The sequence below is a fragment of the Ursus maritimus genome, unplaced genomic scaffold, assembly GCF_017311325.1.
Source record: "Ursus maritimus isolate PB19 unplaced genomic scaffold, ASM1731132v1 scaffold_29, whole genome shotgun sequence".
NCBI classification, from domain to species: domain Eukaryota; kingdom Metazoa; phylum Chordata; class Mammalia; order Carnivora; family Ursidae; genus Ursus; species Ursus maritimus.
In genome coordinates, this window is record NW_024425452.1 from 5122591 (window position 1) to 5148556 (window position 25966).

Here is a 25966-nt window from a genome sequence, read left to right on the forward strand (position 1 = left end):
AGGATGCGCTATTGGGGTGCCTGGGTGGCTCAGTCGTTAAGCGTCCGCCTTCGGCTCAGGGCATGATCCCAGGGTCCTGGGATCGAGCCCCACATCAGGCTCCTCAGCTGGGAGCCTGCTTCTTCCTCTCCCACTCCCCCTGCTTGTGTTCCCTCTCTCGCTGGCTGTCTCTGTCTCTCTCTCTGTGTCAAATAAATAAATAAATAAATAAATAAATAAATAAATAAATCTTCAAAAAAATAAAGGATGCAGTATGAGATTTAAAACAGCAGAAGGGCAACTTATGGATATATACTTGTGCTTATGTCTCCTTTCCTGTTCGCTCCAGGGGCTGAAGCAGGTCACTGTGCCAGGCAGGGGTCCCAGGGGCCACTCCAGAAGGCCCTCCGTGCCCCTCCCTGCCCGGATCCGCAAGCCCTGAGCCTTGGCCACATTGCTGGGTCTTTCCTCACATGTTGGCTTGCCTTGAGGAGATGAGGACTCGAAGGGAGCCAGACAGCGAGAGTTCAAACCAGGCTCTCAGGGAGAATGAAGAGGAACCTGGACGAGAGCCAGGCAGGAGAGGGAGAGAGCGCAAGAGCGCACGGGCGAGGATGCGCACCCGGGGCTCTGATGTTCACAGGAACTTCCATGCTCATGGTCTGAATTTGCTCTTTCATATGAAAACAGTTAGCTCCCACAGCCCAGATTAGGTTTTGGCATCAGGAGCCAAACTGGAGGCCTGACTTGGCTCCTCCTTCACTCTTTCTGCACGACGGGGCTTTGCCAGGTCTCTGGGATCTGATAAGCTGGATCAGCAGAAATCCAAGGAGACAGAAGGCGAGGCCCAGCCTTTGTCCCCTCGAAGGCTGTCCTCCCTCTGATCCCCAGCTTCTCCAAGTGAACAGCTCACTGAACTCCGTCCAAGGACACGGGCGGAACATCGTTGTTTGGGGCTGGGAGGAACTGGAGGACTGGCAGGATGAAGCACAGGGCCTGGGGGGGTCCATTCGTTTACCTTATTAGACAGGAAATTCTTGAGTGGGTGGCAATATACGTTTGGGTAAGACAGAAGAAAGAAGGAGTAAAGGAAGAGAGAAGAAAGAGGCAAGAAGGAATATCTCTTCATTGAGGCATGAGAAAAATGAATTCCAGAAAGAGTCAATGACTTGCCCCAGCTCATGCTGTTAGTGGGTGGTAGATACAGGACTAGGACGTGGGTCTCGTGACTTTCTGAATGGGGGTCTTTCCATTACATCGCGTGTGACTGAACTGGAATCATATCATCCCCCATGGTGCCACTTGTTCCTCAGGAAAAGAGAATAAAAGATGTTTCCCGGGGTGTGGTGGGACCTGCAGTAATTAATAACTTCAAAGACATGTAGCTTGGCTGGACTTACAAGTAACCATTGGCTTGGCCCCGAACCCAAAGTGTCTTCATATTAATAGACGGCATTTTCCCGGCCCATCAGCAATGGCATGCGGGATTCCCACCCAGTCTCTGGCTCTGACCAAGTCCCCGTGGGAACACCGGTGCTTACGCAGCTCAGATTTCAGTTCAAGCTGGTTGTGCTCTGATTGGAGGGAAGCCCACATTTCTAGCTGAGGACTTCAGCTGGAAAACAATAGGCAGAGAGCCAGCTGATCAATGATTGAATCTGATTCTTCTTAGTGAAGGGCAGAAGGAAAATGGTATGATAAAGACACAAGCGAGGTGATCAATGGTCAATCAATGAGTATTTATGAAAGGGCCACCACTTACCCACCATCATGCTTGGAGAAGCCACTACCCCACAGAGCTTATTGTCTGGCTGAGACATATGATATAAATGTGTATAAAAGTAGAGAACAGTCTAGCAATATGGCCCCACTGTGTGTTTCTCTAGGCTGGTGAGGGCCAGGAAAGGATGTAAGAAGAAGCATTAGTTTAGAGAAAGAACATCAGGGCACACAACTATTGTCTTCAAATGAGGTGAAACAGAGCAGCCCGGTTCCATACTGCTCCAGAGAACAAAGGGGAGCAGGGAGGCTGTTTGGGCCCAACATAAGGAAGGGGGTTTTTAGGGGAGCCTGGGCAGCTCAGTCAGTTAAGCTTCTAACTCTTGATTTAGGCTCAAGTCATGATCTCAGGGTTGTGAGATAGGGCCCCACATCGGGCTCTGTGCTGGGCATGGAGACTGCTTAAGATTCTCTCTCGCTCTCCTTCTGCCCCTCCCCCCCCAAAAGAAGGATGTTTAAATGATCAGAGTCTTCCAAAATGATAGGGCTGACTCATTAGACAGGGAGCTCTTCATCATCAGAAGTGTGCAGGGACAGCTGCATGGAAGCCTGTCATAGACACATGGAAAGTGGTCCAGTGGGGGGTGGAAGATAGTTTGGGATGACCTTGGAATTCCCTTCTTTCCAACTCTCGGATCCTAGAATTCTTATAGGACAGGATTACACTGCATGTGGATGTTGATCAGTGAGGACAACCATGGCAAGAAAATGATGTCACTTCTTGCAGCCTCCAGCTCTTCAACTGATAGATGAGGAAGAGGATACACGCCTGCTCTAGCAAGCTACTAAAGGGAATGAGAAGGTTGCAGATGAAGCAACTACATAGAGATGTGGGGATGTGGCCAGTGAAAACCTGTGAGGCACAGGCAAGGAAGACGCTCTCTCTCTCATATATATATATAAATGTATGCATACACACATATATGTATATGTAACCACATGTTATAACAACAGCAGCTACTATGTGTTGAGCCTTTACAATACGCCAGGCACCGTTGCGCCATATTTACTCACCCAGCCAAGAAGTAAAAATAAGAGTAGAAGTAAGTAATATATTCCTGTTTTACTGAAGCTCAGAGAGTCTATACAGCCAGCAAGCAGTGGAGGCTGACTTTGGGTTCCTATTCCTGTGACTTCAGAGCCCAGGCTCCGGACCAACAGGTGGCACTGTCCTGGACACATCCTGGCAGGTGAGGCTGGCCTATGATGGAGTTGGATATGGCGAGCAACCTGCAGATAGAGCTGTCTTACCTTGACCACATGGAGTTTGGGCAACAGGTTGCAGTCGGCCAGGGTCAGCTCGTCCCCATCTAGGAATTTGCGCCGGGACCTCTTGTCTTCGTCCCCGCAAGTGTTGGCATCGATCTCCTCTGGGAGAGGGTTGTTCAGGTAGTCATCCAGTTTCTTCAGTGCTCTGGTCAGGCCTCTCTCAAGGGCTGGAATGAAACAGCAGAAGACGAATCTTTAGTCAACCTTCCTGCTACTGGAAACAACCAGTGGTCTTCAGAGTAAAGTAGCCTATCCTGACTTCTGTGCCCCCCGTCACACTGCCATCTCCCACACACTACAGAATACCTGGAAGCCATTAATACAACACAGAAGACAAGTGTTAAGTGGTCTGAAAAAGCAAACCTTGACCACACAATAAACACTAGTTAATCCTTAAAACACACACACACACACACACACACACACACACACACACAAATATAGAATTGCAACCATTAGGATATATATCAAAGTTTTTAGAGTGCTTATCTCCAGTAGATACAATAATAGCCAACTTTCATTTTCTATTTTGCTTCTTTATATTTTGCCAATATTCCACAATTAAGCCACATAATAATTTTGTGGAAAGAAAGGGCTCTGAATTAAGTAAATAACTGCTTAGAAATCCTAGGACAGAGATATGCACCAGACTTTGTGGAAGCATTAACCTTGGGAGCACCACCTGACCCAACCTGAGAAGGGGAGGGGACAAGGCTTCCAGGAAGACACGAGATAGCAAAGTACGCCACCCTGCTTGGTGTTGCCCCTACAGGACTGACGGATACCAGAAGGGCAATACTTCAGTTTAATCTAGAGAAGGCTGTTCTCAAAATCGGAGATGTCCAAAATGGAAGGGCCAGTGCACCAGGCAGAGGGTTCCACCAGAAACGTACCGACGCAACTGCATGGAAACCTGTCATGGACACAGCTCAGAGAATGAACATCCAAAGGACAGCAATGTGGCAGAAGACTATGACAGTCTTGCCCCAACAATTTCCTATCCAATAATTCATTTGGACACAAGATTAGAACAAAATATTCAGAAGAACAACAGCTAAAATCCACTATCACTCGGAACCAATCCATTGAGAATCTCACAGTCGATTCAAGGCTCAGAACACTGGCCACCCAAGCTCCGAGGACAGGGGTGAAGGAGATGGCTGGTCGGGTCCCCAGCCACCGCACCTGTGTCATCACCCCATCCCCAAGGCTGTTTTTCCCAGACTCTGGTGTAGAGTGTGACCCCGAGGTAAGAGGATTCAGTCCTGATGTGAATTCTGGCCGATGAAAGAGGGATGCTGCCCCCGGGGCAAGAGCCCAGAGGACTGGACCCTTATTTACTTTTTCCCAAATGTGCCTTCTGCTAGCCACTCCTCCCATAACCCAAGTTTGTCTTTTCATAGAAGGCCTTTGTTTGAGACAATGAAACAACACCAGCCCAAGATAAATCAATTGAACGCTTACTGGAATGTTTGAAAACAGACTGGAGGTTGGATGTAGTTTCTCAATATTTCCTTCTCCCTGGTGTGGCATTTGAACTTGGACTTCATCATCTGCTTTGTGTTTCCAGTTTGGGAGAAGAGAGTGAGCAGGGCTGGGAAAAATGCTTGTATTCCCCTTAGTAATTGTCTAGACTAGGATGGGATTGCAAGCCTATTCAAGGACAATAGCAGAGGGTGGGTACCGAACAATAGTTATTATGCTCCCCACCCCCCCTCCGCCGAAGCACTTGTGATCTATATTGGGTTTGTTTGCTTCCTTAAATCCCTCTACCCCTTTCCGTTATGGCGATTATGACAAAATCTTCATTATAATGGAGAAAGGAAAAATCAAATAGAGTGCCTGTTGGAATCGGACCCACAGTTTATCAATTCAAGGGACAGAGAGGGATGAAGGGAAATGAAACGTTGCAGATTGTAATTCCAAAATGCCCACTGGGGACCCGAAAAGGCCACTGCGTGAATGTGTAGGCAAATTCCCCGGTGTGGGAAAGATCATGACATTTGGTAAAAGAGGCCTGGAAGAGCAACTGGAGATCCTTGGGAGGACAGTTTTGTATACATCTCAACTATGTGTCCATGAGCCCTTGGGGTGGAAGGATGAAGTGTGGCTGCGGGCATGGCTGTCGCCTTACACCGTAGCTGCGACATCCATGTGACATCACAAGGGGGCATGTGCTGAGGATGTCCTCTGGGCGTCAATGTCATAGTTCGAGTCTGTGTATTTCTGATCAGGAATGTGAAGGGGGCCGTTGGTGGTAATCACTGTAGAGAGAAGAGGAGGTGAGGCAGCAGGGTAGGGGCCACGTGGCCTGGAGCTAAGCCTGTGTTTAAATTTCGACCCTGCCCAGCATGGATTTACTATGACCCTGCTCAGATTTGAGCTTCGGTTCCCTTCATCCCATGGGGCCCTTCCAAAGCCTTGAACTTGATTTTTTAAAATTCCTCATTTGTATTTATTCTATCAGCTTCAGACCCCACAAATCCTGGGAACATCCCTGATCCTGGAACTTACAAAGAAGTGTGACCTTGGGCAAGTTCCTCAACGCCCACTGAGTTTCAGTTTTCTCATCTCAACTGTGAGATGAAGATCCCTAATCTTCCTAAAACCATGGTGAGGCCTGACTCAGATTATGCGGGGACAAATGCCTCATACCATGCCTGCCCCATGCGAGGACATCTCTATGATGACTCTTGCTAGTGCAGGACCGAATGTGACAGCTGTCTGCTCTCTGTCCCCGACCCCATACTTTCCATCAGTTACATTCCTCAAACATCCGAGGTGCGGCAGAGAATGAGATGTGCTCAGAAGCTCCAGTTCCGAGGCCCCGTCCCCAGATAAGACAATCAACAGCCCAGAGCTTTGTGTCCCATCCTGATGTAACTTACAGACTCAGCCCTGTCCCTTATGCTCCATCGGGGTCCTTCTTGGTGACTCGCTGTATGAGAGACATGGCCGGGAGGGAAAGAGACACAACACGTCTGTGCTAACACATGGCCATTCTTCTCGACTAACAGACGCAGCACCAAGACATTCTGGGCCAGTTCTTTTCCCTCCTACCTGCCAACTTACTCCTCTGACCCTGGCTCGATCAGGCATCCACAGATTTTAATTATCTCTCTTGGCCGACAACACCCAGGTCACGAAACCACTGGTGTTGAACTTTCTGCTGGGCTAAGAGTGAGGGGGATGTGAAAGAAACCAGAGTGACAAGGAGCTGTTAATCCCGTCAGTGTTCGCATCTGAAACCCTCCCTCCCGAAGACTTCCTCTGAGTAGCAGGATGGGGTAACCCTCAGACCACAGCAACCCTGAGGCCAGGGGACCCTGAGACCCAGGACCAATAACAGCTCAGACACTTGACGGCTCCCCCATCCTTTTACTGCTTTCTGCCCCTCTCCATCCGCCCTTCCCGTAAAGATTTATTCTGTACCACACGCAAATGCACTGGGTAAAATATGTGATGAGGAAACAAGGGGACTAGTTCATAAATATTCTCAGCCATATGCAAACAATCTCAAATTTATTTTTCTCCTTTTTAAGGAGGAAAAAAAATCCACCCATTCCATGATCACTTCCAGATTCATTGAGGTTGATATTACATAAGAACCAATATTGTTTTCTCGTCGTAGAGAAATAATGACTTGGAAACGGCAATTTGAGCTAAGAAAATAATATACTCTTACCAGGGCATGGAGGCTGAATGAGGACCAGGGAGCCAAGACTCTCGCTCAGCCTCCAACAAGCTCTTGCAAGCAGCACGGCTCGACCCTGCTTTGCTGGCATGCTTTGTGCTGCAAGGGTATCAGCAAGCAGCCACGCAGACTCTTTGGGGCTCTGAATTCACGTAGAGCGGAACGGAGGTCAAAGGTGCTCTTTGAAAGGACAGGAGCAGCTCTGTGGGCCCAGGGCCCTGTACCCTAAGCTCCTCACGTGTGTTTCTTTGCTGGCATGTGAACTTGCAGAGAGGTAAAAACCAGGGGGCCACCTCTGACCACCAGCTGCAGCCTGGACGGGCATCTGTTCAACTCTCCCATGGAGAAGACAATCGTGGCTATTGGGAGCTGGCCCCGGGCCAAGGACCCTCCATCCCGCTGTGCCTCTCACATGGCTCTGACCGAGCACCAGCAAAAAAGACACTAACTGAATTTCTGAAGTAGACTGGGGATGTTTACACAACCTGTCATTTAAACACACAGTGAAGCTATTGAGATGGGAATTATTATTCATGCCCATTTAACAGATAAAGAAATTGAGTCTTAGACTTTCCCAAGGCACACACGCATGCGCAAGGCAACTGTTTCCGGGATGCACACTGAAATTGTACCTTGCTTGGTTTTTTGCCGCTGGTGTCTTCCTTACGAGCCCTAACCCCCCGGTAATGGGAGAATGACAACTTTATTTTAGTCTGTTCTGGATTACAACCTAGTCTGATGTAATAAATAGTTCCTCTAGAGAATTCTCAGTCTCTTTAGCATAAAAATGCTCAGTTTCTCAGAAAGTCTCCATCTCCTCTGCTCTTTTCACTGAGTAAATGGGGAAGGGGGAATTGCTGTGACCTCGTGGCCCTGGGGGGATAAGGGTCCTGGGATCTAGCGAGTGGAAGGCTTTGGGAAGCTTCCACAGATCTTGTGTCTCTTCTCAGTTACCTCTTCTCAGCAAAACCTCCACCTCCTTCCAGAGTAAGCACGAGGATTTTGACCCTAGGATGGTGGTCAGAGGTAGGCTATTCAGCTCCCTCCAAAGCCCTGGAAGGATACTGAAGCAAAGTGCCACATGGGGCTTCCCAGACGCATTTCTGGTTCCCCGACCCTTCTACCTGTCTCTTCTTCATCCCCAGATCCCCTGGGCCAAGAAAGGGTATGCTTTCCTTTACATTTTCCTAGGTCAAATAGTTCATCAGCCACAGAACAGCAAGCCTCCCTGGCCCACTGCAGAAACTAAGGGCTATTTCTTCTCTAGTAGCCGAGTCCTCTAGGCGTGGTACTTGATGTGCTAAAACTGAGAGAGATAAGAATTCAGAGCATTTTAAGACAATAGCTTGGCTTGTAAGACTACAGACTTGAAAATGCTATCTTGAATCAGCAGCTAAATAGTGAATGCGGTTTTTTTCTTTCTTAGCATTCCTTCTATAGAATTCTTATCTTTCATGAGGCCCATGGATGCTCAAGACAGATTAGAATCATGTACTCAAGAAAGAAAAAGAGGAAAGTATTTTCAAAATATTAGCCCTATTATCCAAGGAAGGAGCAAAACCAGGCTTTAAAAACAGGACTGTTGGATTCCAAAACTTAAATTTCTCTTACTCTGCAAAGCCATCTGTGGGTGCCAAGGACTGACCCCACGGCTCTTTGGGAGCCTTCCATCTTCCTTTCATGCAGTAGACCTTTCTCACAAGCCCTTATTTACCTACCAAGAGTGTGGCTATTAGGACACCACTCCTCATGCCTTACCTTCCAGCTAATCTGATAAAATATTTGTGTTCTTCTATTGATGGCTTGATTTTAGCTGCAATTCTTTTTTTTTTTAATTATTTTTTATTTTATTTTTTTATTTTTTATAATAATTTTTTATTATGTTATGTTAGTCACCATACAGTACATCCCTAGTTTTTGATGTAAAGTTCCATGATTCATTACTTGCCTTTAACACCCAGTGCACCATGCAGTACGTGCCCTCCTTAATACCCGTCACCGGCCTATCTCATTCCCCCACCCCCTCCCCTCTGAAGCCCTGGGAAACAAACTTAGCTGGAATTCTTGGTGCTCTCAGTGACCATCATTGGGTCTAGAAGGAGTTCTCTCTGAGAAGGGAGCCTACCAGGACCCTTCATATCATTTCTCAGCAACAAATACTAACTTTGCCTCTACTCAAGGCCAATGCTGTCACATTGTCTGTGTGAGAGCAGAACGCCTTGGTGAAAAGAGAGAAATTCATTTGAGTTTTTCCTGTGAAGAAAGAAATACCTAGATATTGAGAAATACCTGGAGGACGGCATGAAGTTTTTTCTTTTCATCTCTTTTGAGATCATGTCAATATAACAAAAAAAGCATAGCTGTGGTTTGAGAGAGGCCACAAAGGAGATTTCTCTGGCCCTCACCATATTCCTGGAGAGAAAATACAAAGATGGCTACACCTTGTTGACATTTGATAGTTTTAAATATGAATGATAATGTGAGGGGAGCAAGAAAAAAATCAAATAGTAAGAATGTAATATCATCTCTCTCTAACCTTTCTGGAGGAAGAAGCCTTTCTTCAGAAACAGAGAGGTTATATTGCTTTACACGATGCCCAAGGGCCAAAGATCCAGGGCAGAGGAAGAGGCTGGATCAGCAGTGAGGCTCAGGGGAGTTATGCGCGGGGAGAAGAGGACGTGCAGGTCAGGTGGGCAGGAATGTAACTGTTGCCATAAAGAGGACAATTTTAAGGAGAGACAAAGATGTTCTAAAGTGGGGGTGGGGAAGGGGATGGCGCATTTGGCTTTGTGCTGGGCAGTGTAATTCCCTCCCCCATAAGAAACCTTCCGTCCAGAGCTACATTCATCTTTCAAGTTTAGGGAATTGGAGTCACGTGGCTTTTCTCTGTTGCAAAAGTCCTGAAAGAGAGAAAATGTAGCCCAGCTAGAGTTGAGCCTCGTAAGTATGAATGATAATATAAGCAGTTGGGAACTGGCGTTCATACCCTCCTACCCTTCTGGAACACACGGCAGGTAAGGGGTAGCTGGTCCACATGGTCCTTTTGTCTCTCAAAGCATTATCTATGTCCAGCCCTTCAACCACAGAGGCAGAAATGGCAGCGGGGTGGTAGAAGATGGAAACGAAGCTTTGTTTCAGGTGTGGGGGGCCCTGCTCTCCTGTGCCTGGACCCTCTGGGTATGTTAACACATCACGGGTATCAACAGGAAGGGGACAGAGATCCCCGGTGGGGGTGTCATGTAAGCCCGCACTAGGCTTCCCCGAGAGGGCTTGTGATCATAGACACAGCCACAGAGGGGCACACCCGCTCTGCTTTTCAAGAGATCTGAGTTCGAGTCCTGCCCTGGTTTTGATTGTTCACGGGTTGCTGTTAAGGCATCTTCTACACACTCTGGTGCATAGAGGGACTTAATAAAAATGAGCTATGACGATCACAGCTGTAGAACTTCAGTTCATAAGAGGATGTGAGGGAAGGAGAGGCTGAAGCCAGGTGTCTGAAGTGAAGCTTCTCTGAACATTCAGGAGCTTCCCAGGTGCAAGGGGACTCCTGGACAGCTCGGAGCGTGGAGCGCACCCCTGCATTTCCAACATGTCCGCCACCATCTCAAGTTGCCTGGAATCATCTCCTTTGGATTTGGCGTTGCTCTCTCCAGGCTACGAGAGTGTGTCAAACTTTCTTGGTCTGAGAGTTTGGAGAATTCATGTCCACCTTTGGCATGAGACAAAGAACACGAGACTTGGCCTCACAGCCAGAGAGGAGGATGTTGTCAAATGGGCTCTAGCTGTGAAAGACCCAGGGGCTCCCATGTGGGAAGCCATTCCCAGGCCTCCGTTTCTAGGCACTGGCGAAAACAGGAAAGGTGGGAAGACAAACAGTGGTTTATGAGAAAGCAAAATGCAATGGCAACTCCAACAGATTCCCTACCGTTCCCTCTTGCAGCGTCAGCTGAGCTTGAGAGGAGTCTGTAGCTCCTGCTGCCATGGGTATTATTTGTTTGTTCTAGAAAAGATTTCAGCCTTGAATGGGAGGGTGAATTAAATGACAAACTACCATGGGTTCTTTCCAGTAAGAGGTCAGCAAAGGATTATTTAGTCCCAAGGCAGGATTCAGGTCTTACAACTACGGCGGACTGGAATGTACAACACTGTTGGAAGCCCCCTAACCCCCCTTTGGTGGAGAGATTCATCAAGTGAATGGGTATATATTTCTTTGAGATATTTCTAAGGTAGTCAGGGATTTTTTCCTTGGAGAAGAGACAGATCTTCTACGTAGCTTCTTCCCCATGCTCTATAGGGGATCATCGTGAAGAATCAACACAAATCAACCTGATATTTGCCCCATGTTGAGAAGTATGAATCCTAACAACAAATAAACTATATATATATATATATATATATATATATGTAAATATATACGTATGTTATACATACCATATACGTATATACACATATATACATATATGTACATACATATAAAAACACATACATATACGAAATATGTATGTATATATATATATATATATATTTTTTTTTTTTTTCCCAAGGCAAGTCTTTGGCAATCATTTGGCTGTGTTTAACACACCAGCATGGTAAAGACTTTAAGACAACCTTGGCATGCCTTTCCACAAGATACATAATTTTTTAAGTATGAAGGGAGGTATGCCTAATATAGACACTTCCAGATACCGATAATTTTCTAAATCTAAAGGCCACAGTGAATCTGAGAAGAAAGATGATCACCTATGTCTTCAAATTTAGGTTTCCTTTTGTATACACACCCTGTACCCTATAAGCGCCCCCAATGATAACTAACCAACAGGAAGAGAGAGAGAGACAGAGAAAGACTGACTCTGACTGGAGCCAGCCAGTGGAAAGAGGAAGCGGCAGAAACTGGCCCGGGACGGTGTGAGCTCGCTGGGGCAACCGCAGAGAATGCGTTCCCCGGGTTAGGGAGCCCTGCCCAGACTTCAGCCGCGGGGCGGTGGCGACCCCTCCTGGCCTGTCCTTGCCCAACGAAAACTGCATCTTCCAGAGCCAAAGTGTATAACATGTATGTGTGTTTTCTATTAGGCTTTCCAGAAACTCATAAATGGTTGTAAAAACCATTGTGCTAATAGAAGGAACAACATAAATGCTGACTGGAGCTATTAATGCTGGTTGTAGTTTATGTCGCAGACTGAATCAGGCTGAAAACTGTGAGATTTTTATGGTTACTTTGTAACAGGTTATTTTTAAGTATCAGGCCATAGGTTAGGCTCAGTCCTCATGTTCCAACACTCGGAATGAACTAGTCAAGGCAGATACTTTCTGGGTCCTCTGTCCAGCGTTTGGACCTAGAGACTTTCTTTCTCAACACTCCCTCCCTCCAAACACTCAGGCTGAAGTGATTTCGCCACATTTTGTCCCGTTCATCCTCAAATGCCCACATCTTTCATATAAGAGCCATTAACAAATGTAGAACACCGCCACCATAACTCTAAATTTAAATAATTACCATTTCCCATCATCCCGTGACTATCCTGTAAACATTCCCCACGGCTGCCCATTCTGTCCTTTGTTAACGCGTCTCTCTCCAGCGCCCTCGGTGGGTGGGCCAGGTTCAGTGCCCCTCGCTTCCGATGGATGCTGAGTCAGGTACCCCCAAATGAAGCTGGGATTCTGTAGTATATTTGGGCAACGCACATGGCAGTTGTTCCATGGTTTATGGACTGATGGGATCACGGTTTCCTAAATGACCTGCCTACTCTTGTTTAAAAACTCAGCACATGCCTTTTAAATAATGGATTATTTAAATGTATCATGTATACAGGTCAGGTGCACAGACTAGGGGCCTAGCTGCCCATGTGGGGATCCTGGCTCGGCCACCTACTTGCTTGGGCGGGCTGCTTAACCTCTGTGCCTCAGTTTCCTCCTCTGTGAAATGGAGACCATCATAAAGCACGCCTCATAGGGCTGCCACGAGTGACGCCTGCAGGAGGCTTAGAAATATGTCCTTCATGCAGTGAGCGGTTCTTATGTGCAAGGTGGGATGCTGATTGATGTAGAAAAAAACAGAACATACGAAAAAGCGAGTAAGTTCTTAGAGTTGCAAGAAAAAAACCTGCTTGATAAATATTGGGCTTGACTTGTCCTCTACCCTGAGGAAGTCACCCCAGATGAGTTAAGTAGTGTTTTCTGGAGTATTCAGCTGGTCCTTTCACTCTGACTCTGCTGTCGTAACCACAGTCCCACCCGAGCAAGCCTTGTTCGTCCTCATCATGCAACGGGGCAGCCTTAGAGGGTAAGTTCCACAGGGGCGGGGGCGAGGGATACTTTGGCAGAATTCCCCAGACACGCCACAATTACACCCTCCATGCCCCTTGCTCAGAGCAGCCCCCAGGGTGCCCGCACTTGCCTCCACACGGATTACAGTCTCGGGGGAGAAGCTATCCTCGGGGGTGTCTGAATTGCACAGCTTGCATCTTCTAAAGTTTGAAGTCCGAGTGTTGCAGATTAAGTGTACAATTTTATACTTCTATTTCTTTTTTTTTCAAGATTCATTTATTTGAGAAAGACAAAGAGGGAGCAAGCAGGGGGAGGGGCAGAGGGAGAGAATCTCAAGCAGTCTCCCTTACCACGGGCTCCATCCCAGGACCCTGAGATCATGACCTCAGCCGAAACCAAGGGTCAGAGGCTCAACCATTATACTTCTATTTCCTAAAATCTAGGTGGGGTAATGATTCAGAGTTCGTCAACCCCAAGGGAGAATGTGAAATACTAGGTCTTTTTTTGGCATGGCTGGAGAAGATATTTTCACTGTAGTTTTGTGTGTGTGTGTGTGTTTTTTTAAGATTTATTTATTTGACAGAGATAGAGACAGCCAGTGAGAGAGGGAACACAAGCAGGGGGAGTGGGAGAGGAAGAAGCAGGCTCCTAGCGGAGGAGCCCGATGTGGGGCTGGATCTCAGAACGCCGGGATCACGCCCTGGGCCGAAGGCAGACGCTTAACCGCTGTGCCACCCAGGCGCCCCTGTGTTTTTTTTTTTAATCACCTTAAGCTGAAAGTGAGTTATATGCAAATATTCACTCTCACCTTCTTTGTTACTGAAAGAACCCAGATTTCCTCAGAGTGGTCATGTGCCCAGTTAAAAATACTTATCTTCCCAGACTTTTCTTAGAGAAGACCAAATGACCAAGTTATGACCGAGGAGATATAAGTGGAAATGTATGGGTGGGCTTCCGGGAGAGAAAAGACAGACCCAGCTGCCCTTGCCTGGAACTCAGATGCAATGTCTTCAAGTGGAGTATCTATCTATCTTGTGACATGAGGATGAAAGTCCCACAGTAAAGACAGAGGATTCGTGCTCTAAGGGGCTAGACCCATGACCTCGTTGAGCAGCTGTAAGTGCCTGGACCTCTCTACTCTCTGGACTTGTTATGTGAGAAAAGCAAACTCCTATTAAGAAGTAAACATTTATAAGGAGTGCTTAGGGCAGGGCAGGGCACATAGTAAAATGCTGAATAAGTTTGTGCTAAGTAATATAAAATCAATATTTGCTTTGGCGTCTGTGATCAGGTTCCTATGATATGCAGCCAAACATAACCTTTGCCAATTCACATAGATATTGTCAATATTTCTTTATTACATTATTATTCTAGCACCTTGCACAGTGCCTGGTACTGAATAAGTATTTGTCGAGAGAATGAGCTATTCAGTGGGGTTTGAGGAAAGGTGAGGGCCCCTAAAATGTAACACTATATGTCTCTATATGTTTATGCAACTGGCTTTATCTCATTAAAAGGCCTATAATGGTTCCCTTTCTTGTGTAACGATAGCATCTGGTCTCTCGGGGATGGATGAAGGGAAGTCATCTGCTTGGCCTGGCATGGCCTCCTGGCAGTTCATCGGAGCCAAACCAGTATAGGTCGTCAGCAACCTGCACCTCTCTGCCAGGTGACACAGGTGAGACTGAGGCCAGGGTCAGACATGGGCAAAGTGTTGAATGAAACCTGCCTTTGAGGACCCCCAAACAGAAGCAAAACGTGGGTAATTGTCATTGCAAGCATCAATGGACATGAAATCATCAGAGTCAGAGCTCAATCCAAAGGAATCATGTGATTCGACCCCCTTCTCTAGAATATTCAGGAATGAAAGGGGTTCTGGACCAAGACACAGAGAACCATATTTCTTACTAGGACCCAGATCATTAAATACTCCTTCGAACAGGGGTTTCTAGAAAAATAATCTGACCTCTGACTTCTGGCTGGAAGAACACAGAATTTAGTCTTCTGTGTTTTCTCTTCTGACTCTTGGTGAAATGGCACCTTTAACACCAAGTATAATGTTCCTTGAATGTACGTTATAAAAATAAGGATGACAAGATAAATACCACTGAAGCAAACAGCACTACTGCTGCACACTGACAGTCCTCGCGAGGGAGTTGTTCAGATTGTTCTTATTGACTGGTTTTAAATGTGGTACTTCCTCTTTTTTTTTTTTTCCCACCATGAGGCTCCATTTAATATAACAGAAGTTATGAAAGCATTATATGTTCTCAGCTGAGAGACAGTTCTAGTCATAGAACATAACAAGGTGCAGCCTGGGAAGTTTCAAACGTGGTCAAGAGAGCGGAGGGCAGGTGATGTGGGACAGGCTTTAAGGAGAGGCTGGAACAGGAAGCAGATGGAGGAAATGGCCTTAACACCGATGAGGACAGGCCGGGGTATCAACCATCTCTTAGGTAAATGAGCAGACGGATACGCACGTCGTGAAGCGTGTGGGGGACGGTTCACTGATTCCGTTCACAAACGTTTCCTGTGTACTGCTCTGGGCCACAGGCGGAGCTGGGCTCTTGAGAGTGCCCTCATGGAGACTGACACCCAGAACCCTACTTCCCAAAGCTCCCCCCTTTATCAGCAGCATCTGGGAGCCCTCAGGCCCCACCCGGACCCAAGGCATGGATATCTGCATTTTAACAAAACCCTGGGAGACGCAAATGCGCATTCAAGTTAGAAAATGATCTGAATAACATGGCAAACAAGATGAAGTGCTTCTTGGCACATGGAAGTCCTACGCCTGTGTCCCTTTAGCTAATGGGGCTACTCAGGCTAAACTCATGAATGGGCTTGAAGTGGCCTGGGGGCCCCTCCAGAAAGAGAGCTCTAGCACAGATTTTTAAAGAAGGTTAGGAGTTTTAAAGTCAAAGTTCTGTGCAGCAACTTTTTTTCCGCCAACAAATTACCCTAAGTAGCTGATAAATTCAGAATACCAGACTGGATTTAGCCCCTGGTTTCAATTCCTATGGTTTTTTTTTTTCTTTTTGAAACAGTATAATTTTATTTGTGTTATTTTTCTCTGAAAAAGGTGATTCATTATATATCAAATAAACAAAAAATAATATCTATACATGTTTTTGTTTTTATGCTTTGTAAAGCTTTCATGAGAGTAAAAGCAGAAATAAGGGGGAGAAATCCTTTGTCAGACTACATTTCTTGATTTGGTGATTGCAAAAATCAATTCCTATGTTTTGGCATAACTTAGTCTGTAGCAAAAGAGTTCAAAAGCTGAGAAATGCCTGGTTTGTCCTGTGACCCATCATGGCTTCCTCACGTCTTCCGAACAATCGTTCCACGCCTCAACTTCTCCTGTGCGACATGGAGAGAACGTGGACCATCCTGCCTGGACGAGACAGTGACGAATTTGACAAGGAGAGTTTATAATTGAGGTGTCTGAAGTTTCGATAGAAGATTCCAGACACCACCTGGATTTCATATCTTGTCATTCCCCAAAACGGGGAAACCCATGCTACATGCTAATTTGCCCAGAGCCACTCTCCACCGAGAGTCAACAGAGAAGAGAGAATTTTCCCTCAGAGCTGTGTGCTAATCACAGATGAGAGGTTCTAAGGGCAGACATCGTGTCACCAACTACAATAGTCCCAACCCGCACACACACGATGAAGTGTAGACACACTCACGCACACATGACTGCACTTCTGTGGTCTAAACACCATCATGCTTAATAGTGACGCTGTGAGACCCACGTTGTGTCTCGTCACTAACGCAGCTCCGCGTGCAAGCGCGTGTGTTCAGATGAACGGATACATGCCATTTATTTAAGGAAGTATTTAATGGCCTCTGCTATAGTACCTAGAAATATCACAACACACGAGAGCTCTGTGTGTGTGTGTGTGCACGCGTGTGTGTGTGGAGAGAGAGAGAGAAAAACGTACTCAGCTCCCACGTGTAGACTGCACAAAGACAAGAGGTGTCGGTTGCACAGGATGAGGTAACGGTAGCCAGAGGTGAAAGAGCATTTAACTAGTGTTCAAATTAGTCATTTAATGTTCCTTTATTCCCCAGGCCTTGATCTGAGGCCAGCCCAGGCCAGGCGAACTCGTTCTGGTCAGACGGCGGGAAATTCCACCACATGGAATGGTGTTGGTGGTCTCCGCTCTACTCCAGCCGGGGAGCCCACACAGCTCACACCGACCGGCTCCTTGCACTAATGAATGCGCCCACCCACGCAGGACCTTCCCCCCCATCCCCTCCCCCCTGCCCCCATCAACGTGCCATGCCACCACCAACCGCCCTCCAAAGATTCGGTTCAGAAGCAAAATTTGTTAAATTAGAAATTGCCAGCATCCGCCTCAATAATGAACCAAATCAAAGACCCTCTGGAGGAATCCCCTGGGCGACTCCTGGGAGGTGCCAGAAGGAAATACTCAGCCCTTCCCCTCCCGCTTGCTCCCAGCCTCAAGGGCCCGCCGCCTGGGAGGGGGCACATTGATGCAGGTCTCGCCAAGGCTCGGAGGTGGGTCCCACCAAGCCTAGGTTATTTGTTTTTCCTTGTAAGAATGCTAATCAAAGCAAAACGTTAACCCAACAAACAAACAAACAAAATATCCTGAGTTGGCTATTTGCACGCAGGGGTGGCCAAGGAAGGCAGCCTGAAGGGTTCCTTTATGACCAGAGGCGTTTCTGAAACGAGACAGCAATGGCTGCTTTATGAGGAAGTGGCAAGACAGTCACCTCGTTATCCTCACCACTGTGGTGGTCCGGGGACCACCCAGGAGCCTCCACCATGATAACAGCCCAGGCTGAGGACTCTGTGCAGGGAACCAGTTGTCCTGAGTTGGGACCCAGGTCGGTGTTTCTGACAGCACAGACCTGGAACCCCACTGCCACCTCGCTGGCTTCTGTGTCTCAGCGGAGTCATTATAACTCACATTCCTACCTTTTCATATCACCTTAGCTCTCCCTCAGCACGTGAGGCTGAACGAGAGGCGGGCCTTGCCCAGCCCCCTGGAAAGGCCGTGGCCTCCAGACTGGGCCCACCACCAGGACCTGGGGCTGAGGGCTGGGCTGGGAGGGAGGAAGAGGAGGAGGAAATAATCACCTCGTGATTGAAGTGGCTTGGAATAATAAATATACACTCTCTTCTAAACGTGGCTCGCCACATCCTGGGCAATCTGGAAAAACGCTCCACCTCGCACCTCCCCACCCTCACCCCCAACAGCAGTTGGCTTTCGGGACACTTTGGGAGAAAGCACAGGGCCTTTGATAGTAAGGGGCTTGCTGCTTCTGGGCCAACAGCCCTCCCTGGCCGCTTTGAATCCTTTCAAACGCTTTCCTATTTTAGGTCAAGGAAGTTCGTGAAAGTAAAGACTGGAGGTGGTGGAAGGGGAGGAGGGAAGGGCGAGAGAAGCCACGAGGGACGAGGGACGCTAGTGGGTTAGCAAGTAGCCCAGGGCCTCTCCCGAGGATCCATCGGGCCTGCTGGGCATGCCCCACCCTGGGTGTGGGGAACAGATAATGGAAGATGGCTTCGAGTCCCCAGGGGAGACCTGGCCTCTTCTTGAACCCCCAGGCAAAGCGCCGGTATAACTGGGTTTTCCTATGCAAAGGATGCTTGAAAACCCACAGGCCTCTCCAGGCTAAACATGATCGGCCCCCTCTGGCGCTGATTCCTCCAGCCGCCAGAAGAGGGCAGCACATGCTGCTGCATTACGGTGAGAGCCTGGCCACCCAGACCCCAGGGCGGACACCAGGGAATTTGGGGGAGGATTTGTGAAATTAGGAGCAGCAAAGCAGCAATAGCTATCCCATATTGGTGCCTACGGTGTGCCAGGAACTGTCCTCAGGGCTTATTGCATTAATTCATTTCGTTAACAAGACAAGGCTACAAGAAAGAACAGTTATAATCTCCCTAGTATAGAGGAGGAGGCTGAGAGGTACAGAAATTAAGAGAACTTGCTACTGCAGTCTGAGACTGCCTGAGACAGAGGTCAGCAAATCATAGCCCAAGGGCCAAATACAGCCCACTGCATCGTTTTGCACTGCCCTCAAGCTAAGAATGGTTTTTACATTTGGGGAGGGTTGGAAAAATTCAGAAGAAGATTTCATGACCCCTGGAAATGATGAGAAATTCAAATGTCAGGTGTCTGTAGTGGAGCTGTAGAACACAGCCACGCCCACCTGTTTGCATGTTGTCTATGGCCCAGAGCTAAGCAGCTGGGACAGCCTCTGTCGCCTGAAAGTCTGTAATATCTATCATCGGACGCTTCTCAGAAAACGTTTGGGGGGAGGGGTGCCTGGGTGACTTAATCGATTAAGCATCTGCCTTAGGCTCAGGTCATGATCACAGAGTCCTGGGATCGAGCCCCCCCCATCCAGCCCTCATTGGGTTCTGCGCTGCTCATCCGGGAGTCCACTTGTCCCTCTCCCTCTGCCCCTCCCCCTGCTCGTGCTAGCACTCTTTCTCAAATAAATAAATAAAATCTTAAAAAAAAAAAATAAACGTTTGCCAATCCCTAACCTTAGAGACAGGTGCTACGTGTTTCTAGGCACGAGAGACAGGGGCACAGCTGACACTGCAGTGAGTATGGACTTAGGACAGACAGCCTAGAGGGATCGGGAAGTAATGCTGCCCACAATTCACTTCCTTTCCAAAGGCGTCCCTCAAGGTCAAGCGTAAGGAGGATCTGGTGCTCCGTGGCAGAGCCTCTAGCAAGTTACAGAATGTTCCATTTAGGAAAGTTTATGGGAATTATCTACCTATCATGTTTCATTTTTCTACACTTGACATCTCTGAAATCAGACTGTTTCTTACGATCAAAATGTAATAGTTTAAATGAAAGGAGTTTGTTCATTTGAAAACATATTTGTTCCTTACTGGTAATTAAAATGCGGTCTTACAATAGATGACACCTTAGATCAGGCAGTTCCTACCTCCAAGGGTCCAGCCTCTTTCTGTGCCCTCTCAGTGATGGGACACTCACTTCTTTTGTTGGCAGCCCATTGTACAGATTTAACTGTAAACTTCTTGATATTGGGATGAAGCGCATGAGCCTCGATTTCCATACAGCAAATGGAGATGGCCTTGTCTGATCACAGATTTTATTAGAAGGGAGTGAGGAATATCGCTAGGAAGCAGGTACTTGGCCACTGGGTCAGGGAGGTGAGCACAGAGCAGGCTGCCGGAAGAGCCAGTGTGCTGGTGTGGTCAGCCAGGCAGGCAGGCTGCAAGGTGGAAGGGCAGGAATGAACTTGTGTGGACACAAACCACTGGGGATGTGGCAGGGGAAAAAATATTGTCAGGGTTACAGAGAGATTCTTTTCCCATCAGCATCAGCCAGGAGCAGGGCCTGTTGCAGGGAGAACCTTTTAGAAGCGAGAAGACAGCAGAATTTGAAGATTCAGGCCTGACCAGAGAAAGGATCAAGGAAAGCAGCTGCATCTGGCTTGGTCATGCTACCATTCGTGAGGCTCTGGGGGGAGATGAAGGGAAGAGAGAGAGGCAGGATGGGAGCAACTGAGATTGTGATACTACGTGCAGTGTCATCCTTCAGTCACATTTCCATCAAGTGGGAATGATCATCCCAAAGACAAGGTGAGCTTGCCAAGGTTTCTAGAACCCTGCAAGAGTCCTCTTCCTGATACGTGGCTGTGATCGCCAGTTTTCTCAGAATAAGCCCAGAGAGCCCACTGCTTGCTTCCAGGTCTCAGGCAGTGAAGCCACTCTCAGGAAGGAGGAAACCCTGGCCCTTATTTGTAAACACAGTCAGGACTGCTCAGAGACCTTTGTAACTAACGAGCATGTGTTTCAGCGAAGGATCTGGGCAGGAGGTGGTAGGAGCCGTGATATACTCTCCTTCCCTCTGTGGGGGCAGCCGGCCGGGTTTGGATTTGCGTTGGGGAGAAGGGGGAGCAGAGGGCTAAGCCCCAACCAGGTGCTTTTCATTTGGGGACATGTGTCCTGGATTTTCTGGGACAGTACCAATTTCTTATAATTGGATTATTTTCAATGAAGGCAATTTGTTAGACATCTGATCTTCAGTTTGGAAAACATGGCCCCAACACTTCCAGATAATGAAGGGCAAAAGCGAGAGAGACGACTCAGTCTCTGGCGTGGGGCTTTGCTCTGAACACATGGCACTGTGTCCAGCACAGCTTGGGGAACCAAGGAAGGCTTTCAGGACTTTATTTAGGAAGGTAGAAGTATTTTATTAGGACAAATACTTCAGGAAGGGTATGGTTAGGATATAGCGCAGTGTCTTCCGTAAGTGGAAAGGGACACATCTTTGCAAACGCAGTACATACAGGAGCCTGATGACAAAAACGGACAGGTGTGGGCGGGCTGATCTGAGTCTTGGAAATGACAAAAAGCAGCAGGAAAGTTGGTGACATAGGCCCGAAGCTGCAGGGGGCTCTCAGGGCCCTTAAGATACATGGAAAGAAAAAAAGAAGAAAATGCATTTCAGGGGGAAAGAGGGCACAGGTCAAGACCAGCAGGGTGGGGGGAGGGGCAGGGCGAAGCGGCACCTGCAGGGGAAAGAGGACAGAATTCACAGGAGCGTGAAGTCAGCTGCCCACAGTCTACAGACAAAGGGCAAGGAAATCACACGAGGCAAAGGCCAAAGCAAACGAAAATCGCAGTCCTCCATGCCAGGACTCGAGCCCCCAGATTGGTAACATTGGTTCCTCTTCTGGGAGGTTGGTATGTTTTTGTCTACGGGAAGAACCAAACTGTAGCTGACCACGGGGTCCCTTTGGGCTCTATGTGCTCGAAGGTTTAGTGCCCAAATTGTGGTCTGCGTCTGTGTCTGGCATCGGGGCGCTGCGGGCGGCTTTGGCGGTTTTAGCGCACCCTGAGTTCTGTTTCAGGGTTCCACCCTGCTTTCCTTTCGCACCTCGTTCTCGCGTATGCTGCGTTGCCCTGAATTATGTGTCCCTGCGAGCGGTGATCAAGTCTTTCTGGAGCAAGTGGAGTGAGGCTACATTTGCAAATAAAAAGGCCCATCAGACAGAAGACCACAGTGACAAAAATACAAGAGAACGCTACACTCGAAGGAGGAAGAGAAGAGGGGATTCCTAGGAAGCCTCGAAAGACTGAAATCATCCGAATTGGGGGAAAAATTATTCAGCTCAGAAATATGGGGTACCAGCAGCCTGACATGTATGTGTGTGAAGTGGCTGGGGAAAGCCATAAAACTTCACATGATGTATGGATGAGATAAGAGAGACCGAGGGTGGGGCTTTTTACACACCTTGCAGAAGATAGGGAAAGCGAGTCCCGCGGAAGCAGGCATGCGCACGAGGACGGCGATGGCAGGTGCCAGTGTGAACGGAACAGGAGAAATACAGGATTTTTGCCCTAGTCTACATGCATATATATGACCACTCCCTCTCCAAGCAAAAAGGAAATGGGAGAAGTACATAAGAATACACCAGCCGACAACAACACGGTGAAGATACTGGGCAGGAATATTAACTGTATCTGGGGAAACGCGATGGGGCTGCAAGAAACGTAAAAGGGACTTTAAAAATAGTGAGTAACAGAGAACTGAGGATGCAGATTCGCCCCCTTTGTTAATCACCCGGAAATGCAATATGTTCAGAAACTGAAAGAAATCTATAGACTTAATAGGAGGATTGAAGCACAAGGAAAAAGAGAGATTGTGAAAAATAAAGTAAAATTTAGTATTTTACAGCCAGATTAGGGTAAGTAGCTCAAATGAATTTCTTGAAAGCCAAGGGGTTTAGCAGAGATTTTTAGAGTCTGTTCAAATGGCATTTTGAGGGTTAGAAATGCACAATGTAAGATGGATATTCACAGAGAAAAGCCCAGGTCCTCTTCGAGAAGATGGAGTGAGGAAGACATGTTTAAGGAGGGGGTGGAAGCCAGCCGTCAAGCGAAGGGACAGAGCAGAGGAGCAGTGATGTCCCGGTGGCAGAGAGCTGGAGCAAGGGTGGGGCTCGGGAGCCAGGAGAGCCAGAGCTGCCGAGTCCGGGCCGCTGCCGGGTCTTGCGTCCCAGGGGCTCTATGTGCCTCGATGGCATCTCGGAGGAGGATGAGAGCAGCAGGGCCAGACGGTGATACTTGCAGAGAGAGAGGGAGGACGTGATGTGAGAGCTGGAGGCCCAGGTGCCGCTGAAGGTGGAGGCCAGGCCACCGTTGGACTCTGCCTCTCAGCCAAGCAGCAGGACAGACCCGGGACTGGGGTGGGGACGGAGCTGACCGCTGCTTACTGCCAGCTGTGTTACCAGATGCCCTGAAGGCGATGGACCAAGCTGGCGCCCTCCCCTGTTCCTTCTGCGGCAAACCTTCACTACGGAACAAATGAAGCTGCTTGTCCTTGCTAGACTGAAAAAGTACTGTGCAGGGGCTCAGAGCAGCGACTCCTGCAGCCACGTCTACACCCAGGGCTGCTCCCTCCACGCTCACAGTTGTCCTTTCTCAGGGCCACGAGTACTCCCTCCAGGTGGGCTCTTGATCCCACTCCGAGTGGTCTCCTCCTGAGCCCACCTGCCCCCTTCCTGCCAAGGGAGAAGGGCCCTGCTTCTGAGCCAGCCTGGACGCCCCCTGCTGTGTAGGATCGGAGTAAGGGGCTGCTGCAGGCGAGGGGGATGCAGTCAGAGAAGGACGCCCGAGGACGCTTCTAGGGAGCTGTGCACAGCACGAAGCCTCCCATGATCCTCTGCATGGCATTTTGTACCACAGATCACTCTTGAAACAAACAAACAAAAAACCCCTTTCCTTCCCATCTTGAGGATCTTCCCTGTCTTCCGCCCTTCTCAGCTTTCTCCTAGACCCCCTGGCCAAGCCTTCTTAACCTTCCTCCCTGACTTTATCTCGCTGCCCTCCCGTAAGTGTACGTGATGCTTCCTGCTGTCCCTAGTGCCCCGTTCTTCTCACTCACGGACTTTATCATATATATATATATATATACCCCCTCAAACTACACTTTTGTCGCAGACCTCTCCGCAGAGGTGTACCTGTTTGCCCCTGGGTAACAGCACAGGACAACAGCTGACAGTTGAACCCCGCGGTGGCACTGTTCCCGGCACACCTATGAGGTATGGACAGTTACTGCCCCCACTTCACAGATGAAGAAATGGAGGCACACTGAGAGTTGATGTAACTTGCCCGGTGTCTCAAGGCCAGCAAGAAGAGAGGGAAGCTGGGGTCTGAACCCAGGCAGTAGATTTCAGAGTCTGCAAGTCGAACCACCACACACTTGCCAGTCTCTGAGCTATGCGGAATGCAGCCCGTCCAGAAACAAAGTCCTTGTGTCGCCCGCGAGCCAGGGTGGTAGTGGGGGATCCCAAGTAACAAGAAAGTAGCCCATGTCGTGTCTTACTGATAGCATCTTATTAAATATGGGGTTTTGAGACATTTACTTATTTATTTATTTATTTATTTATTTATTTATTTATTTAGAGAGCGTGTGAGCAGGGGGAGGGAGAGAGAGAATCTCATGAGCAAGTCCATGCTATCTTTAAGTGAAGTGAAGAGCAAGTTTGAGGAGGGGGTGTGGCGGGGCATGGAGGTGGGATCCACTCTCAGCAGACCGAGGGGACCCGGATGGGGCCGTTACAGGGGGAGGAGGCGGTACAGGGATAGACACCAAACCAGAGCACAAAACCCTGACTTCAGGGTCGCATGCAACAATCCTGAAGGTGTGACAGGCAGGGCCAGGCCACGGACCCTCTCCCCTGTATCCTCTGGAGAGGAGAAAAAGGCACCAAGAAAATGGGAAACAGAGTCAAACAGGTAGAAGTGAGAAGACAGGAGTGGGAGATTTGGAAGTGATGGCTGGAGCTAAAGCGGTAGTTTCTGATTCCAATATTCATGTTTGTCTCATTTTGTCAGTCACAACTATAATCAGAGTTAACAGTAAATGAACATTTCCCACATGTCAGGATTTGTAGGCACTGACTTATAGTCAGTGAATCCGCATTACGAGCCTGGCTCTGCTATTAATTGCCTTCTTTGGCAGATGAAGAAATTGAAAGTCTTACCAAGTATGTTTTACAGATGCAGAAACAGAGGCTCAGAGAAGTCTCTCCAGTAAAGCTGTGCGCTAGACATAGCAGCTGTGGAGTCCCAGCCCAGGCCAGTAATCACCTGTTTATGTGTTTTTCAGCCCCCCAGTCAGCTCATTGAGGGCAACGACTTGGTCTCATTTGTCTTGACCACTCTGGAATCTAGCACAGAGCCTGGTACCCAAGAAATGCCCTTTAAACATTAGCTTAGACTTGCAGCCACTCCGTGCAACCTGTGCTTGCTGAATGAATAAACGAACGGCCGACTGTACAAACTCACGGACAGTTCTCTTGTGTGCCGGCTGTGGATGGCTCCCCTGGATGGGGGCTGGGCCTCAGTAGCTGGGACTTCTGAGGTTTTGTGAAACAGGGACATTTGGAATGGCAGCCCCTGTATCCGCCACGGGAGTGGAGAGACGACCCCCCAGGCAGGACCATGTCACCGCGTTGGTTTTTTTCACACTTTGATGTCAAGAGGGCAGGAAAGGCACACACCGCCATGGCCGGTGTGTATATGGGGTCTGGGAGGCATTAGGTGGCAAGGTGGGAGAGAGGGAGGGCTCTTTTCAGGAGAAAAGAAAGCTGAAGACGCAAAAGGGACAATCTGAAGAAGGGACACTGAAGAAATAGATGTAGAGCTGAAGATCCAGAGAGAGAAACGGGAAAGTAGTGTAAGAAGGGGTGTCAAAGGAAGCCTGGGGTCTCTTGCTGCCGCTGTCAGGAGGGGCTGCCTGCTACAGAGCTGGCACGGAGCATAGCAGGGTGTGGACCGTCCCGGGGGCAAGCGGCCGCGTGGGGTGGGCCACGGTGCCACTCTCTGTCTTGGTTTCTGGCTCGCAGAGCCTAAGAACTTCTGGACTTAGCAACCAGAACTGGGGGGTAAGAGTGGGGGGATGGAATGGTGAAGGAGGAGGGCTGTGGCGGGGGGGGGCAGCCTAT

The 25966-nt window shown here is 48.4% G+C and overlaps 1 protein-coding gene across 2 annotated transcripts in view; it reads right to left on the minus strand.

The window, feature by feature from the left end:
• Positions 1 to 25966, minus strand: part of CLIC5 (chloride intracellular channel 5) — a 102613-nt gene that overhangs the window by 6840 nt on the left and 69807 nt on the right. For both annotated transcript variants that reach the window (XM_008691844.2, XM_008691845.2), the window contains exon 5: positions 3010 to 3194. In XM_008691844.2, coding sequence (XP_008690066.1) covers positions 3010 to 3194 — 185 coding nt within the window. The remainder of the gene's footprint in view (positions 1 to 3009; positions 3195 to 25966) is intronic.